This window comes from Bufo bufo, chromosome 7, assembly GCF_905171765.1.
Source record: "Bufo bufo chromosome 7, aBufBuf1.1, whole genome shotgun sequence".
NCBI lineage: Eukaryota > Metazoa > Chordata > Amphibia > Anura > Bufonidae > Bufo > Bufo bufo.
Window position 1 is genome coordinate 125,791,673 of NC_053395.1, and position 18,750 is coordinate 125,810,422.

The 18,750-nt window shown below is 42.3% G+C and overlaps 1 protein-coding gene across 1 annotated transcript; it reads right to left on the minus strand.

Moving 5' to 3' along the window:
* Positions 1–3,016: 3,016 nt before the first annotated feature.
* On the minus strand, positions 3,017–10,534 carry LOC121007674 (gamma-crystallin M2-like). The gene is made up of 2 exons (XM_040439779.1): positions 10,286–10,534; positions 3,017–3,292 (listed from the first exon to the last, which is right to left on the minus strand). The coding sequence occupies exons 1-2, from the start codon at positions 10,532–10,534 to the stop codon at positions 3,017–3,019; spliced, it is 525 nt and encodes a 174-aa protein (XP_040295713.1).
* Between the last annotated feature and the right edge of the window lie 8,216 nt (positions 10,535–18,750).

Sequence of the window (18,750 nt, forward strand, 5' to 3'; positions counted from 1 at the left end):
CATCTTTGGGATGTGGTGGAACAGGAGCTTCGTGCCCTGGATGTGCAGCCCTCAAATCTCCATCAACTGCAAGATGCTATCCTATCAATATGGGCCAACATTTCTAAAGAATGCTATCAGCACCTTGTTGAATCAATGCCACGTAGAATTAGGGCAGTTCTGAAGGCAAAAGGGGGTCCAACACCATATTAGTATGGTGTTCCTAATAATTCTTTAGGTGAGTGTATATAGCAATGGTACATCACACCCAAAAATTGGTGAATTTCACCAGAAAATTTAACTGACAATTTTTTTTTCTAAACCTGTCTACTAGGTATAGCAGTGGTACATCACACCCAAAAATTGGTGAATATTAACCAGAAAATGTAACTGACAATTTTTTTTATTTTTTTCCGGTCTACTAGGTATTGCAGTGGTACATCACACCCAAAAATTGGTGAATTTCACCAGAATATGTAACTGACAATTATTTTTTTTTGTTTATCCTGTCTACTGGGTATAGCAGTGGTACTTCACACCCAAAAATTGGTGAATTTCACCAGAAAATGTAACTGACAAATTTTAATTTTTTGTAGCAGTGGTACACCACACTTAAAAATTTTTTAATTTCACCAGAAAATGTAACTGACAATTTTTTTTTTAACCTGTCTACTAGGTATAGCAGTGGTACTTCACACCCAAAAATTGGTGAATTTCACCAGAAAATTTAACTGACAATTTATATTATAGGTATATCACACCCCTCAATCATTTTTTTGGGGGGGGCAACAGGTATATCACACCAGTTGCAATTATTTATTCCAATAGCGTTTGTCCCTCTATCTAGCTACGGTATCTCAGCAGAACCGCACACAACTGCTGCACAATACAAATGCACTATAATATACTTTCTATGTTAGAAAATATATTATAAGTATATTACACCCCTCAGTATGTCACACCTATCGATAGCACACCTATACCAGTCCTTAAAAGGACTTTTGTGGCCCTATTAGCTAGCGTTTGGTGTTGCTAACAGTCTGTCCCTGCTCCACACAGCAACCTCTCCCTACAATGGCAAAAAACAGAATGCAAAATGGCTGCCAAATCGGGTTTATTTATAGGGTAGGGGTGTGTCCATGTGCTGAAATGTCTCAATTGGCTGTCCTGTCCCACCTGATGGATGTGTCATGGGTCAAAGTTCGGCGCTATGCCAAAACATATGGCGTGTGAGAATTATCGCCATATGTTCGCATGTTCGGGGAATCTCGAACGAGCAAAGTTCTCAGCGAAACTACCGCCGGGCGAACCGCAAGGCCATCTCTACTTGCCACGCTGTGCACTCCTGCTCATACCCCCACTCTGTGACCTTGACAGTCTGTGTCCTCCTGATGCTGCCACCACCTCCACACTATGTCACCTAGACACTCTGTGGCCTCCTGATGCTACCACCACCTCCACGGTATGTCAACCAGACACTCTGTGGCCTTCTGATGCTTCGGTTACCTTCAAACTATGTCACCTTGCCACTCTGTGGTCTACTTATGTTGCTCCTACCTCCACTCTATGTCACCTTGTCACTCCGTGGCCTCCTGATGCTGCCGCCACCTCCAAACTATGTCACCTTGGTGCACTGTTGTCTCCTCATGCTGCTGCCACCTCCACACTATGTCACCTTGCCACTCTGTGGCCTCTTGATGCTGCCGCCACCTCCACACTCTGTCATTGTGTCACTCTCTGTCCTCCTGATGCAGCCGCCACCTCCACACTCTGTCATTGTGCCACTCTGTGGCCTCCTGATGCTGCCACCACCTATAGACTGTCATTGGGCCATTCTGTGGTCTCCTCATGCTGCTGCCACCTCCACACTATGTCACCTTGCCACTCTGTGGCCTCCTGATGCTGCCGCCACCTCCACACTCAGTCATTGTGCCACTCTATGGTCCTCATACTGCTTCCACCGTACCACTATGTAATAGGGCCACTCTGTGGACTTCTCATGCTGTTCCTACCCTCCCCACTTCATTACTGGGCCACTATTTAGCCTTTTTGGCTTGGCTGACATCATTATTTATTTGACCCTTCTTCTGATCTGTCAGAAGGAAGGTAAAATGAGCCGCAAAACGGATCCTATCTGTATGGCAGCTGTAAGGCCTGTATGGTCCCATCAGAATTGGCTTAGGATTTGGTAGCCAAAAGCAGGAGTGGGTACAAAACACAGAAGACTTGAGAATATTCTGTTCACATGTCATCTCTGTTTTGGATCAACTCCTGTTTTTTGGGGCATTAGCAATACTGATGGATTACTTACCAAATGCTGATTGAGTTGAGGTGGATGCTCAAAAGACAAGATCAGTTTTTTGCGGGTTATTGTTATGATGCATCAGAGGAAGGGCAAAATAATCAGTGATGTCAACACAAACTTACTGCTGACACCCTCTCCACTCTGTTGGGGGGCTTTAAATGTATAAGCATGTAACAGAACAGGTTCTGTAGACATCTATGTGGAATCAGCTGACGACGGTGTAAAAGGAGTGCACTTCTTTTCAGCGCTAACATCAACCTGTAAGGCTGAGTTCGTACTTGAGTTATTTCGTCAGTTTTGGCCCCGGGACTGCCCAAATAAGTGAAGTGTGCAGTGATTCTAAGAGCGACACCTGTCATCTGCATGTCATACTGACTCACAGTATTATTTGACTACCAAAGCAGACTCCCTATGCGCATTACTGCAAGGCACAGTGTTCTACACCACTATAAAGGCTCTCTGCAGCCAGGAAATAGATTTTTTTAATGTAATTCTCCGCAAATTGATCAAATAAAATTTTTCCCCAAAAAATTGGCGAACCAGCGAATTTAATTATTTTTTTTATTCGCTCATCTCTAATGACGGACACAAACCAAACTTTTACATCTTGTAGAGTCGTGTGATGTAATTATGTTATGTGGTTAAATAGGGATAGTTTATCAACAATACAAAATGAAATCTGGTACAAAAAGAGTACGCGAATATATTTCAATAATATTTTATTACAGTAATCTAAGAAAATTCTGTAATTTTCTTGAAGGAGCCAACTCTAGCATTAAGAGCACCCCAGTCACTAAACCTTCTGTACTCTCCAGGCCTCAAGCAATATTGACGACCCTTATAATTTGGAAGCTCATAGAAAATCCAGTAACCATCAAAGACATTGCAGGACTGGATGTCATGGTGGTTAAAACGATCAAAAACTGAAGGACAGTCATCCACTGCTTCCAACATTTTTCCCCCAAAATTATTTCTTTCATAAAGCCTTAGTCTGTAAGATCCTTTATACTGTAATAAAGGAATAAAGAATTAAAAATAAGTAAAACATGAATTCACCAAATTAAGATAGGCACACTACGATATTGACTTTAAAATAAACCAAATCAAATGATTGACTTTAATTGAAAATGTAAAACAAATATACAGTAAATGCATGCTCTTGATGTACAGTAGAATAGCATAATTTTCTCCTGATCATGACTGAGCTATACTTACAGTGCCTTGCAAAAGTATTCTCCCCCCTTGACTTTTTTCGTGTTTTGTTACATTACAGACTTAAGTTCAATGGTTTGTTAATCAGAATTGTATGTGATGGATCAGAACATAGTAGTCGTTGGTGAAGTGAAATGAGAAAAATATATAAATAAAACTATAGTTTAGAAATAGAAAACAGAAAATTGGCATATGCGTTTGTATTCACCCCCTTTGTTAGGAAGCCCATAAAAAGCTCTGGTGAAACCAATTACCTTCAGAAGTCACATAATTATTGAAATTATGTCCACCTGTGTGCAATCTAAGTGTCATATGAGTGTCATTACATATACACACCTTTTTTGAAAGGCCACAGAGGCTGCAACACCTAAACAAGAGGCATCACTAACCAAACACTGCCATGAAGACCAAGGAACTCTCCAAACAAGTAGGGGAAAATGTTGTTGAGAAGTACAAGTCAGGGTTAGGTTATAAAAAAATATCCAAATCTTTGATGATCCCCAGGAGTACCATCAAATCTATTATAACCAAATGGAAAGAATGTGGCACAACAGCAAACCTGCCAAGAGACGGCCGCCCACCAAAACTCAAGGAGCTGGCAAGCAGGGCATTAATCAGAGAGGCAGCACAGAGACCTAAGGTAACCCTGGAGGAGCTGCAGAGTTCCACATCAGAGACTGGAATATCTGTACATAAGACTACAATAAGCCATACACTCCATAGAGTTGGACTTTATGGCAGGGTGGCCAGAAGAAAGCCATTACTTTCAGCAAAAAACAAAAAGGCACAATGTGAGTTTGCGGAAAGGCATGTGGGAGACTCCCAAAATGTATGGAGGAAGGTGCTCTGGTCTGATGAGACAAAAATTAAAATTTTCGGCCATCAAAGAAAACGCTATGTCTGGCGCAAACCCAACACATCACATCACCCAAAGAACACCATCCCAACAGTGAAACATGGTGGTGGCAGCATCATGCTGTGGGGATATTTTTCAGCAGCTGGGACTTGGAAACTGGTCAGAGTTGAAGGAAAGATGGATGGTGCTAAATACAGGGAAATTCTTGAGCAAAACCTGTACCACTCTGTGTGTGATTTGAGGCTAGGATGGAGGTTCACCTTCCATCAGGACAATGACCCCAAACATACTGCTAAAGCAACACCTGAGTGGTTTAAGGGGAAACATGTAAATGTGTTGGAATGGCCTAGTCACAGCCCAGATCTCAATCCAATAGAAAATCTGTGGTCAGACTTAAAGATTGCTGTTCACAAGCGCAAACCATCCAACTTGAAGGAGCTGGAGCAGTTTTGCCAGGAGGAATGGGCAAAAATCCCAGCGGTAAGATGTGGCAAGCTCATAGAGACTTTAGGGTACTTTCACACTAGCGTTTTTCTTTTCCAGCATAGAGTTCCGTCACAGGGGCTCTATACCGGAAAATAACTGATCAGGCATATCCCCATGCATTCTGAATGGAGAGTAATCCGTTCAGGATGCATCAGGATTTCTTCAGTTCAGTCATTTTGACTGATCAGGCAAAAGATAAAACAGTAGCATGCTACGGTTTTATCTCCGGCGAAAAAACCTGAAGACTTGCCTGAATGCTGGATCCAGCATTTTTCCCCATAGGAATGTATTGGTGCCGGATCCAGCATTCAAAATATCGGAATGCCGGATCCGTCCTTCTGGTCTGCGCATGAGCAGACTGGTAAAAATTTGTTAAAAGATACAAGACGGATCCGTCTGTCCGGATGACAAGCGGAGAGACGGGTCCGTTCTTGCAATGCATTTGTGAGACGGATCCGCATCCGGACGTCTCACAAATGCTTTCAGTCACATTCAGATCGGCGGATCACACTGCCGCAAGTGTGAAAATAGCCTTATCCATACCGACTTGGAGCTGTGATTGCCGTAAAAGGTGGCTCTACAAAGTATTGACTTTAGGGGGTTAATAGTTATGCACATTTACTTTTTCTGTTATTTTGTCCTATTTTTGAGTCACAATAAAAAATCTTCAATCCATGTAAATTGCAGGTTGTGAGGCACCAAAACACAAAAAAAAGTCAACTGGGGTTTATACTTTTGCAAGGCACTGTACCATTGGGATTTGTCTTTGTTGATGTATAATGGAAATTAGCTATTTTTCTTGAACTATATTGCCTATAATAATTTTATGTAGATAATTAGAAGCCAGGCACTAAAAAAGATAATTTAAGCTGCCAAGTATTTGGCGGTGTTTAACCCCTTCAGGAGCCTGCCATTTTTCACCTTAAGGACCAGGCCATTTTTTGCCAATCTTACATGTTTCACTTTATGTGGTGATAACTTTAAAACGCTTTCACTTATCCAAGACATTCTGAGATCGTTTTCTCGTCACATATTGTACTTCATGAAAGTGGTAAATTTGAGTCCAAATATTTCATTTTTGTTTATAAAAAGTACCAAATTTACCAAAAATTTTGAAAAATTAGCAAATTTCCAAATTCCAATTTCTCTACTTTTATAATAAATAGTAATACCTCCAAAAATAGTTATTACTTTACATTCCCCATATGTCTACTTCATGTTTGGATCATTTTGTGAATGCCATTTTTTTTTTTGGGGACATAAGAAGGCTTAGAAGTTTAGAATCAAATCTTGATATTTTTCTGAAAATTTCCAAAACCCACCTTTTAAGAACCAGTTCAGGTCTGAAGTCACTTTGTGAGGCTTACATAATATAAAACACCTAAAAATGATGCCGTTATAGAAACTACACCCCTCAAGATATTCAAAACTGATTTTACAAACTTTGCTAACCCTTTAGGTGTTCCACAAGAATTAATTGAAAATGGAGATTAAATTTCAGAATTTCACTATTTTGGCAGATTTTTCATTTTAATAAATTTTTTTCCAGTAACAAAGCAAGGGTTAACAGCCAAACAAAACTCAATATTTATGGCCCTTATTCTGTAGTTTACAGAAACACCCCATATGTGTTTGTAAACTGCTGTACGGGCACATGGCATTGCGCAGAAGGAAAGGAACACCATATGGTGTTTGGAAGGCAGATTTCACTGGGATAATTTTAAGCTGCCATGTCACATTTGAAGACTCCATGATGCACCCCTAGAGTAGAAACTCCAAAAAAGTCACCCTGTTTTAGAAACTACAGCCCTCAAGGTATTTAAAACTAATTTTACAAACTGTGTTAACCCTTTAGGTGTTCCATACGAATTAATGGAAAATGGAGATGAAATTTCAGAATTTCACTTTTTTTGGCAGATTTTCCATTTTAATCCATTTTTTTCCTTAATATTTATTACCCTGATTCTGTACTTTACAGAAACATCCCATATGTGGTCGTAAACTGATGTACGGGCACACGGCAGGGCGCAGAAGGAAAGGAATGCCATTTGGTTTTTGGAAGGCAGATTTTGCTGGACTGATTTTTTGACACCATGTCCCATTTGAAGCCCCCCTAATGCACCTCTAGAGTAGAAACTCCAAAAAAGTGACCCCATTTTGTAAACTATGGGTTAAGGTGGCAGTTTTTTGGGTACTATTTTAGGGTACATATGATTTTTGGTGGCTCTATATTACACATTTTGTGAGTCAAGGTAACAAAAAATAGCTGTTTTGGCACCGTTTTTTTTTTTCCGTTATTTACAACACTCATCTGACAGGTTAGATCATGTGCTATTTTTATAGAGCAGGTTGTTATGAATGCAACAATACCAAATATGACTACTTTTTTAGTTTTTTTTAGTGTCTCCACATTCTGAAAGCCGTATTTTTTTTTATTTATTTTTTTTGGGCAATTGTCTTATGTAGGGAGATGATGGTTTGTTTGTTTATTTTTAGGGTGCATAGGTCTTTTTGATCACTTGGTATTACATTTTTTGTGATGTAAGGTGACAAAAAAATAGCTTTTTTGACACCGTTTTTATTTTATTATTTTTACGTGTTCAACTGAGGGGTTAGGTCATGTGAAATTTTTATACAGCAGGTTCTTACAGATGCGGCAATACTTAATATGTATACTTTTTTATTTACTTAAGTTTTACACTATAACAGCATTTTTGAAACAAAAAAAAATAATGTTTTAGTATCTCCATATTCTGAGAGCCATAGTTTTTTTTTTTTTTGGGCGATTGTCTTAGGTAGTTGCTCATTTTTTGAGGGATGAGGTGACGGTTATATTGGTACTATTTTGGGGGGGAAATATGCCTTTTTGATCGCTTGGTGTTGCACTTTTAGTGAAGTAAGGTGACAAAAAATTTATACATTTTTTAGCACAGGTTTTATTTACATTTTTTGACGGTGTTCACCTGAGGGGTTAGGTCATGTGATATTTTTATAGAGCAGGTCATTACGGATGTAGCAATACCTAATATGTATACTTTTTTTATTTATTTAAGTTTTACACAATTATTTCATTTTTGAAATATCATGTAAAATAATGTTTTAGTGTCTCCATAGTCTGAGAGCCATAGTTTTTTTTAATGTTTTGGGCGATTGTCTCAGGTAGGGTATTATTTTTGCGGGATGAGAAGACGGTGTGATTTTGGGGTGCAAATGACTTTTGATAGCTTGCTATTACACTTTTTGTGATGTAAGGTGACATCAATAAATGGCTTTTTCGACACTATTTAAATTTTTTTTTTTTACGGTGTTCACCTTAGGGGTTAGGTCATGTGGTATTTTTATATAGCAGGTTGTTACAGACGTGGCAATACCTAATATGTATACTTTTATTTTTATTTTTTTACATTTAACACAATAAAAGCATTTTTTAAACCAGAAAAATCATGTTTTTGGGTCTCCATAGTCTGAGTGCCATATTTTTTTTTATTTTTTGGGCAATTGTCTTACGTAGGTAGGGGCTAATTTTTTGCAGGATGAGGTGATGGATAGATTGGTATGATTTTGGGGGGCATATGCCTTTTTTATCGCTTGGTGTTGCACTTTTAGTGATATAAGGTGACCAAAATTTTTTTTTTTTAACACAGTTTTTATTAACATTTTTGGACGGTGTTCACTTGAGGGGTTAGGTCATGTGATATTTTTATAGAGCCAGTTGATACGGACGCAGCGATACCTAATATATCAACTTTTTATTTTCCCTATTTTTTACATTTACATTTACATTTTTAATTTTTTTTGGTTAAAGTACGCTTTTTTTTTACTTGAAACTTTTAATTTTTTTGCAAAACTTTATTTTTTTACTTTTTTTACACTTTATTTTTTGTCCCACTCTGGGACTTCAACTTTTGAGGGTTTGATCCCCTTTAATACTTCTGATTTGCGATGCATTGGCTGTAAGTGTATTACACACTGTAATACACTTACAGCCTGCTTGCCTGCGAGATCCAGGTGGCTGGATCTCACAGGCTCTCCCAGAAGGCAGCCACGATGCCTAAGAAAGGCATCGGGTTGCCTTCCCTGCCATCGGGTCCCCGTAACAGCAGCACGGGGACCCGATGGAAGCTCTGATCCCTGCACGGACATTGCACTTGCCGCGGGCAGAGCTGACCTCGGCACATCAATGGTTAATGCATGCATGCAGCATGCAGCAGGGGTCCGGCTATCAGTGACTGCTGGACCCCTGCTGGCGCGTCTCCTGCACCTGCATGGTCTTTAAGTCACGGACATCTACATGTAAGGCGCGGGTCCTCTACGAGTAAAACAATACTGTTCTTCTTGAACACCAGCTTTCTGAGTATGGTAATAGAAGGACTCTCCCATAAACCAGACCAGAGAACAGCTTTTGCTCACCAGGTCCTTTGGCACCTATACATTTCACAAACATTATTTCCACATATTACTTTCCTTTCCTTGCACTGATATGACTGATTACACTCAGTGAGGAATCCAGCGCAATGACAAAAATATTGTCCAGTAGAGAAAACTCTGAATAATGCCTCATGCACACGACTGTTGTGTGTTTTGCGATCCGCAAATCGTGGATCCGCAAAACACGGGTGGCGTCCGTGTGCAAATTGCGGAACGGCATGGACAGCTATTAATAAAACTGCACATTCTTGTCCGCCAAACGCAGACAATAGGACAGGTTATATTTTTTTTGCGGACCACGGAACGGAGCAACAGATGTGGCATATTTTGCGGCCCCATTGAAGTAAATGCGATGCGGACCAAAACAACGGCCGTGTGCATGAGGTCTTGGGCGGCTGTGGCCGTATTGCGGCCCGCAAACGGCGGGTCCGCAATCCACAACCGCCGGCAGTGTGCACCCTGAATGGGTCCTCGCTTGAATGGGTCCGCAATTCTGGATATACGGAACGGAGTTACGGAACGGAACACTGGAAGCACTTCGGAGTGCTTCCGTGGTGTTTCTTTCCATTGTTCCACACAGCAAAAAAATATGACGTCATTTTTTTTGTGGTGCGGACAGACCACAGACCCATTCAAGTTAAATTGGGTCCGGCCCGCTGCACGGATGTTGCCCGTGCATTGGGGACCGCAATTGCGGTCCCCAATGCACAGAACGCCCGCACAATGGCCGTGTGCATGAGGCCTTACTCTGCAAAGTACACTCCATGAGGGTAGTTTATTAAAACTGGTGTTTTAGATGCTTATTAGCCCCTATAGCTGGTGGTGGATCACCTAAGTTATAAAGAGGCGCTGGCCTCTACATAATTTCGGTATATCCTGCGCCAGTCTAAATGTAAGCCAGATTCCTTGTTGGCTTACATTTAGACAATTTTCTACACAAATAATAAATGACCCTCAATGTAAATACAGTCATATGATACATGTTCAATGTTCTTACTGTCAGAAAAAAAGGCACGTACTTGTGGGATAGCTATACAAGATCTGATGGAATCATTAAATCCCATCCAGTCTTGAAATTCTGGATACTCTCCTCGTTTTAGAAAATACTGATATCCTTTATAGTTTGTGCATTCATATACTATCCAGGAACCACTTATGACTCGAACAGAATTACATCGCCTGATATAAGAATTCATATTAGGGCAGTCGTTGACACAATCATAGTGGTGACCCTGGAAATTTTTCTCTTCGTACAAGATTATCTGCATCTGTAAGACAAAAGACTAAATATTTAGTGTGCTGATATCTCTGAGATACTAACTTTATAGACTTGTCAGTCTTCTCTAATAAAGTCTAGGTTAAAGTGCAATTCCACCATTGTATGACAATTCTCTTTCACTTTAGAGCCATGTTCATCTGTTGGATGCATTATTGTAGCAGAGCCCATTCAGGGCTGTCACAGATCATTTACTATATTGATGTATGAGACACAGAATCCTTCTAAAGCTTCTTTAGTGAACCTAGAAGTCCTGGAAACAGATCAGGATACTCATATTTCACAGTACATGAGTTTCTATAAAGCAGTTTGTTGTATGGGACACAGGAGCTGCAGTGGCATAGCCTTAAAAAATTGAAAGGTGGGAATAGACCTTTAAGCCTCCATTTTCACAATCATAAAGGAAATATAAAAAAAAAATTGCTCTTCCAGAGGAATCTACCACTATACCGGTGCTGTTAACAACGGTGTCCAGAAAATTCCACAGAATTTAGAAAATAAGACAAAAAGAGTGCTCCTAGTATAGCACTGCAATTTAAATAAGTGCACAATTTCATAATACAGTGTTTCCTGAAGAGTACAATGACCTTATACTCGCATATAACGTATTGCAATGTAAGATGCTATATAAAGCAGCTTTCAGTTGTATTTTACGAAATACAGTACATTACTATAAATAAAGCTTAACCAATCTCTGTCATAAATTGTCTAACTTAACAATTTTACCTTCACTAATGTTTTATGCAAGCGGTGACACTGGTAAGCCCTTGGTACAAAGAACACAGGCAGTTAGTGTCCTTTATATACATTTCACAGGTCACACATAATGGACACATTTAACCTAACGACAGGAATGGACAGTTCTGTTTTGTCTCCATTATATAACTCTACAACATTCTTTTCACTATTGTACAAATGTCAATTGCAAGTTGAGATTTTACTTTACGGTTTACATGATTGAAAAAATAACAGAACAGATAGAAAGATCTGGGTCTGAACACATAATTTACGTTACCCATAATAGTAACAATGTGACAGTGCATTACAATTTGATCAGAATGCTAAAATCAAATGATTTAACCTAGTCCACCATAAAAACATATACTTTGTTGACAGACCTGTTACAGGAATAATAATAATAATGGTAACAAGTTTATTGTTAGATGAATAAATTGCTGAAAACAAGTATTTTCTAATATTCTATATATTTCTATTTAAGCAATACATTTCTTTAACCTGGTGACACACTATGAGCAGAATGTATAATGGAATGGTGGCAGCTCCCACACCAGGATGTAACTACTCTGCCTGTGCAATCAGAGAGGAACAACAGTGTTGTAACACACAGCTGATATACTACTTTAAGGCTAGGTATACACGACAACATTTGTCGCGCGACATTTTGTCGCACCAATGCCGCGCAACAATTTTTATAATGGTAGTCTATGGTGTCGCACTGCGACATGCGACATGCTGCCACTGCGACATGACAGTAGCAAAAAACCCATTCAAGATGGATTTTTCTGCGACTGTTGCGTCGCAATCGCAGCATGTCGCATGTCACAGTGCGACACCGTAGACGACCATTATAAAAATTGTCATGCGACACATAATCTGTTGCTAGAGATGTCTGGCAAAACCTTTCTCCTCTTTCTGAGCATGCATGTGTAATGCCCTGGAGTAAGGGTACTTTGGAGTATGCACATTTGTAGATATTTGGCCAATTGCTACTACCTAAAGTCATCAGCTCCCTACTTTTTTGCACTTTGTAGGGTTAACTTGCACTGATTTATGATGTATGCCATTGTTTACATTTTTACTGTTTTATATTGTTGAACTGCATTTGATATGTTTATTGTAATATGTCCTGTTCATTTGCACTGTTATCACACTATATATCCACTGCACTGTGGAAAGGGTTAATGCACAGCCAATTAATATTGAGAGACTTTGGGACTTTCCACCTATGCAATTAGAAGTTAGAACTCTTCCACAGTTACTATAAGGGACTATAGATAGTTTTGTATTAAAACTCTATACAAGTCTATGACAGACTGAAATTGCAACACTGTCTTAGTTTTGGCTGTGTTAATCCACCTTCTAGAAGGTTCTAGTTCTAGTTCAGTTAGAAACTGTATATAAGGAGAGCAGTTAGAGCCCCTAGTTATCTGCAGATAGGGATCAGTGTATAGTAAAAAAAGACTCTGGTGAGAACACACAAGTAACTTGAAGAAGAGACACAGATCCTGGGCCAACCCTTTGACCAGGGTACCAACCTTCCAAGAGAAAGAGAGGACATCTAGCTCAGGCCTTTCTTTAGCACATAACCTTCTTCTGCCAGAGATGAGACTTAAAAGTTTATACAGTAAAGAAGCACATTGGTTTACTGCAAACCCTGACTCTCCGGACATATTTCTCATTGAGAGGCACCATGCCTTAATATTAGGGATGAGCGAACCCGAACTGTATAGTTCGGGTTCGTACCGAATTTTGGGGTGTCCGTGACACGGACCCGAACCCGAACATTTTCGTAAAATTCCGGGTTCGGGTTCGGTGTTCGGCGCTTTCTTGGCGCTTTTTGAAAGGCTGCAAAGCAGCCAATCAACAAGCGTCATACTACTTGCCCCAAGAGGCCATCACAGCCTTGCCTACTATTGGCATGGCTGTGATTGGCCAGTGCAGCATGTGACCCAGCCTCTATATAAGCTTGGGTCACGTAGCGATGCACGTCACTCTGCTGATTCAAGCATAGGGAGAGGTTGCTGCTGCGACGTTAGGGCGAGATTAGGCAGATTAACTCCTCCAAAAGACTTCATTCTGTGATCGATCTCCAGCTGTGGATCATTGAAGTGCTAATATCGAATTGCTCACTTTTTTTAGGCTGCCCAGAGCGTTTTTATTTCACTTTTTTCTGGGGTGATCGGCGGCCATTTTGTGGCTTGTGGTGCGCCAGCACAAGCTACCACCAAGTGTTTTTAACCATCAATAGTGTGGTTATTTTTTGCTATATCCTACATCAGCTGCAGGCTGAGCCTGTGTCACCGAAGTGAATTTAACCATCAACAGTGTGGTTATTTTTTGGCCATATACTACATCAGGTGCAGGCTGAGCCTGTGTCACCCAAGTGTATTTAACCATCAACAGTGTGGTTAATTTTTGGCCATATACTACATCAGGTGCAGGCTGAGCCTGTGTCACCCAAGTGCATTTAACCATCAACAGTGTGGTTAATTTTTGGCCATATACTACATCAGGTGCAGGCTGAGCCTGTGTCACCCAAGTGCATTTAACCATCAATAGTGTGGTTATTTTTTGGCCATATACTACATCAGGGGCAAGTTGAGCCTGTCACCATGCACCTAAAAAATACACCTGACATTTATATACCTCCAAATCAGTACTGTTTTAGCTGGTCAAGTTATTTGTAGTGACCGTAAAAGCACAGTTTTTGTTCTGGGTTGAAAAACTATTCCCAAATTTGCCATTCTCAAAATAAGTAGTTTCTGCTATATCAGGCCTACTTTAATTCTATCCCAAAAAGGATATCTTAGATTCAAGGTGCTGATAGTGTCATTCAGAAAAACTTAACACACACGCTACCGTGCAGATACAAGTCTGATTCTGTGATTAAAGGTATATCTGTCACACAGCGCAAAAAAAATACGCCTCACATTTCTATTCAACCAAATCTGTACTGTTTTAGCTGGTCAAATTATTTGTAGTGACCGTAAAAGCACAGTTTTTGTTCTGGGTTGAAAAACTATTCCCAAATTTGCCATTCTCAAAATAAGTAGTTTCTGCTATATCAGGCCTACTTTAAATCTATCCCAAAAAGGATATCTTAGATTCAAGGTTGCTGATAGTGTCATTCAGAAAAACTTAACACACACGCTACCGTGCAGATACAAGTCTGATTCTGTGATTAAAGGTATATCTGTCACACAGCGCAAAAAAAATAGGCCTCACATTTCTATTCAGCCAAATCTGTACTGTTTTAGCTGGTCAAATTATTTGTAGTGACCGTAAAAGCACAGTTTTTGTTCTGGGTTGAAAAACTGTTCCCAAATTTGCCATTGTCAAAATAAGTAGTTTCTGCTATATCAGGCCTACTTTAAATCTATCCCAAAAAGGATATCTTAGATTCAAGGTGCTGATAGTGTCATTCAGAAAAACTTAACACACACGCTACCGTGCAGATACAAGTCTAATTCTGTGATTAAAGGTATATCTGTCACACAGCGCAAAAAAAATAGGCCTCACATTTCTATTCAGCCAAATCTGTACTGTTTTAGCTGGTCAAATTATTTGTAGTGACCGTAAAAGCACAGTTTTTGTTCTGGGTTGAAAAACTGTTCCCAAATTTGCCATTGTCAAAATAAGTAGTTTCTGCTATATCAGGCCTACTTTAAATCTATCCCAAAAAGGATATCTTAGATTCAAGGTGCTGATAGTGTCATTCAGAAAAACTTAACACACACGCTACCGTGCAGATACAAGTCTAATTCTGTGATTAAAGGTATATCTGTCACACAGCGCAAAAAAAATAGGCCTCACATTTCTATTCAGCCAAATCTGTACTGTTTTAGCTGGTCAAATTATTTGTAGTGACCGTAAAAGCACAGTTTTTGTTCTGGGTTGAAAAACTATTCCCAAATTTGCCATTTTCAAAATTGTGGTGAACGGGAACAATGAGGAAAACATCTAATAAGGGACGCGGACGTGGACATGGTCGTGGTGGTGTTAGTGGACCCTCTGGTGCTGGGAGAGGACGTGGCCGTTCTGCCACAGCCACACGTCCTAGTGAACCAACTACCTCAGGTCCCAGTAGCCAGCAGAATTTACAGCGATATTTGGTGAGGCCCAATGCCGTTCTAAGGATGGTAAGGCCTGAGCAGGTACAGGCATTAGTCAATTGGGTGGCCGACAGTGCATCCAGCACGTTCACATTATCTCCCACCCAGTCTTCTGCAGAAAGCGCACAGATGGTGCATGAAAACCAAGCCCATCAGTCTGTCACATCACCCCCATGCATATCAGGGAAACTGTCTGAGGCTCAAGTTATGCAGCAGTCTCTTATGCTGTTTGAAGACTCTGCTGGCAGGGTTTCCCAAATGCATCCACCTAGCCCTTCCCCAGGGGTGGAAGAGATAGAATGCACTAACGCACAACCACTTATGTTTCCTGATGATGAGGACATGGGAATACCACCTCAGCACGTCTCTGATGATGACGAAACACAGGTGCCAACTGCTGCGTCTTTCTGCAGTGTGCAGACTGAACAGGAGGTCAGGGATCAAGACTGGGTGGAAGACGATGCAGGGGACGATGAGGCCCTAGACCTCACATGGAATGAAGGTCGTGCCACTGACTTTCAGAGTTCGGAGGAAGAGGCAGTGGTGAGACCGAGCCAACAGCGTAGCAAAAGAAGGAGCAGTGGGCAAAATCAGAACACTCGCCGCCAAGAGACTCCGCCTGCTACTGACCGCCGCCATCTGGGACCGAGCACCCCAAAGGCAGCTTCAAGGAGTTCCTGGCATGGCACTTCTTTAAACAATGTGCTGACGACAAGACCCGAGTGGTTTGCTCGCTGTGCCATCAGAGCCTGAAGCGAGGCATTAACGTTCTGAACCTTAGCACAACCTGCATGACCAGGCACCTGCATGCAAACTGCAGTGGAGTAAACATTTAAAAACAAAGAAGTCACTCAGGCTCCCCCTGCTACCTCTTCTGCTGCTGCCGCCTCGGCCTCTTCCTCCTTTCAGGCCAGTCTCTTCGAAGTGACTCAGAGGGAGGTTTTTTGCAACACCAGAGGCCAGGTACAAATGTGGCCAGACAGGGCCCACTACTGGAGGACGAGGAGGACGAGGAGGACGAGGATGAGGTGGAGGAGGATGAGGATGAAGCATGTTCACAGCGGGGTGGCACCCAAAGCAGCTCGGGCCCATCACTGGTGCGTGGCTGGGGGGAAACACAGGACGATGACGATACGCCTCCCACAGAGGACAGCTTGTCCTTACCTCTGAGCAGCCTGGCACACATGAGCGACTACATGCTGCAGTGCCTGCGCAACGACAGCAGAGTTGCCCACATTTTATCGTGTGCGGACTACTGGGTTGCCACCCTGCTGGATCCCCGGTACAAAGACAATGTGCCCACCTTACTTCCTACACTGGAGCGTGATAGGAAGATGCGCGAGTACAAAAGCACGTTGGTAGATGCGCTACTGAGAGCATTCCCAAATGTCACAGGGGAACCAGTGGAAGCCCAAGGCGAAGGCAGAGGAGGAGCAAGAGGTCGCCAACGCAGCTGTGTCACGGCCAGCTCCTCTGAGGGCAGGGTTAGCATGGCAGAGATGTGGAATAGTTTTGTCACCACGCCACAGCTAACTGCACCACCACCTGATACGGAACGTGTTAGCAGGAGGCAACATTTCACTAACATGGTGGAACAGTACCTGTGCACACCCCTCCACGTACTGACTGATGGTTGGGCCCCATTCAACTTCTGGGTCTCCAAATTGTCCACGTGGCCAGAGCTAGCCTTTTATGCCTTGGAGGTGCTGGCCTGCCCGGCGGCCAGCGTTTTGTCTGAACGTGTATTCAGCGCGGCAGGGGGCGTCATTACAGACAAACGCAGCCGCCTGTCTACAGCCAATGTGGACAAGCTGACGTTCATAAAAATTAACCAGGCATGGATCCCACAGGACATGTCCATCCCTTGTGCAGATTAGACATTAATTACCTCCCCTTAACAATATATTATTGTACTCCAGGGCACTTCCTCATTCAACCCTATTTTTATTTTCATTTTACCATTATATTACGGGGCAACCCAAAGTTGAATGAACCTCTCCTCTGTCTGGGTGCCGGGGCCTAAATATGTGACAGTGGCCTGTTCCAGTGGTGGGTGACGTGAAGCCTGATTCTCTGCTATGACATGAAGACTGATTCTGTGCTGACATGAAGCCTGAATCTCGGTTACGGGACCTCTCTCCTCTGCCTGGGTGCCTGGGCCTAAATGTGTGACAGTGGCCTGTTCCAGTGGTGGGTGACGTGAAGCCTGATTCTCTGCTATGACATGAAGACTGATTCTCTGCTGACATGAAGCCTGAATCTCTGTTACGGGACCTCTCTCCTCTGTCTGGGTGCCGGGGCCTAAATATGTGACAGTGGCCTGTTCCAGTGGTGGGTGACGTGAAGCCTGATTCTCTGCTATGACATGAAGACTGATTCTCTGCTGACATGAAGCCTGAATCTCTGTTACGGGACCTCTCTCCTCTGCCTGGGTCTAAATGTGTGACAGTGGCCTGTTCCAGTGGTGGGCGACGTGAAGCCTGATTCTCTGCTATGACATGAAGACTGATTCTCTGCTGACATGAAGCCTGAATCTCTGTTACGGGACCTCTCTCCTCTGCCTGGGTGCCTGGGCCTAAATATGTGACAGTGGCCTGTTCCAGTGGTGGGTGACGTGAAGCCTGTTTCTCTGCTATGACATGAAGACTGATTCTCTGCTGACATGAAGCCTGAATCTCTTTTACGGGACCTCTCTCCTCTGCCTGGGTGCCTGGGCCTAAATGTGTGACAGTGGCCTGTTCCAGTGGTGGGGGACGTGAAGCCTGATTCTCTGCTATGACATGAAGACTGATTCTGTGCTGACATGAAGCCTGAATCTCTGTTACGGGACCTCTCTCCTCTGCCTGGGTGCCTGGGCCTAAATGTGTGACAGTGGCCTGTTCCAGTGGTGGGTGACGTGAAGCCTGATTCTCTGCTATGACATGAAGACTGATTCTCTGCTGACATGAAGCCTGAATCTCTGTTACGGGACCTCTCTCCTCTGCCTGGGTGCCTGGGCCTAAATATGTGACAGTGGCCTGTTCCAGTGGTGAGTGACGTGAAGCCTGTTTCTCTGCTATGACATGAAGACCGATTCTGCGCTGACATGAAGCCTGAATCTCTGTTATGGGACCTCTCTCCTCTGCCTGGGTGCCTGGGCCTAAATATGTGACAGTGGCCTGTTCCAGTGGTGGGTGACGTGAAGCCTGATTCTCTGCTATGGCATGAAGACTGTTTCTGTGCTGACATGAAGCCTGAATCTCTGTTACAGGACCTCTCTCCTCTGTCTGGGTGCCGGGGCCTAAATATGTGACAGTGGCCTGTTCCAGTGGTGTGTGACGTGAAGCCTGATTCTCTGCTATGACATGAAGACTGA

Coding starts and splice junctions, on each gene's coding strand:
- LOC121007674 (XM_040439779.1), bottom strand. CDS start 10,534: ATGCAGATAATCTTGTACGAAGAGAAAAATTTCCAGGGTCACCACTAT. Junction 3,293..10,285: donor CTTGTATAGCTATCCCACAA/GTACGTGCCTTT, acceptor CCTTTATTACAG/TATAAAGGATCTTACAGACT.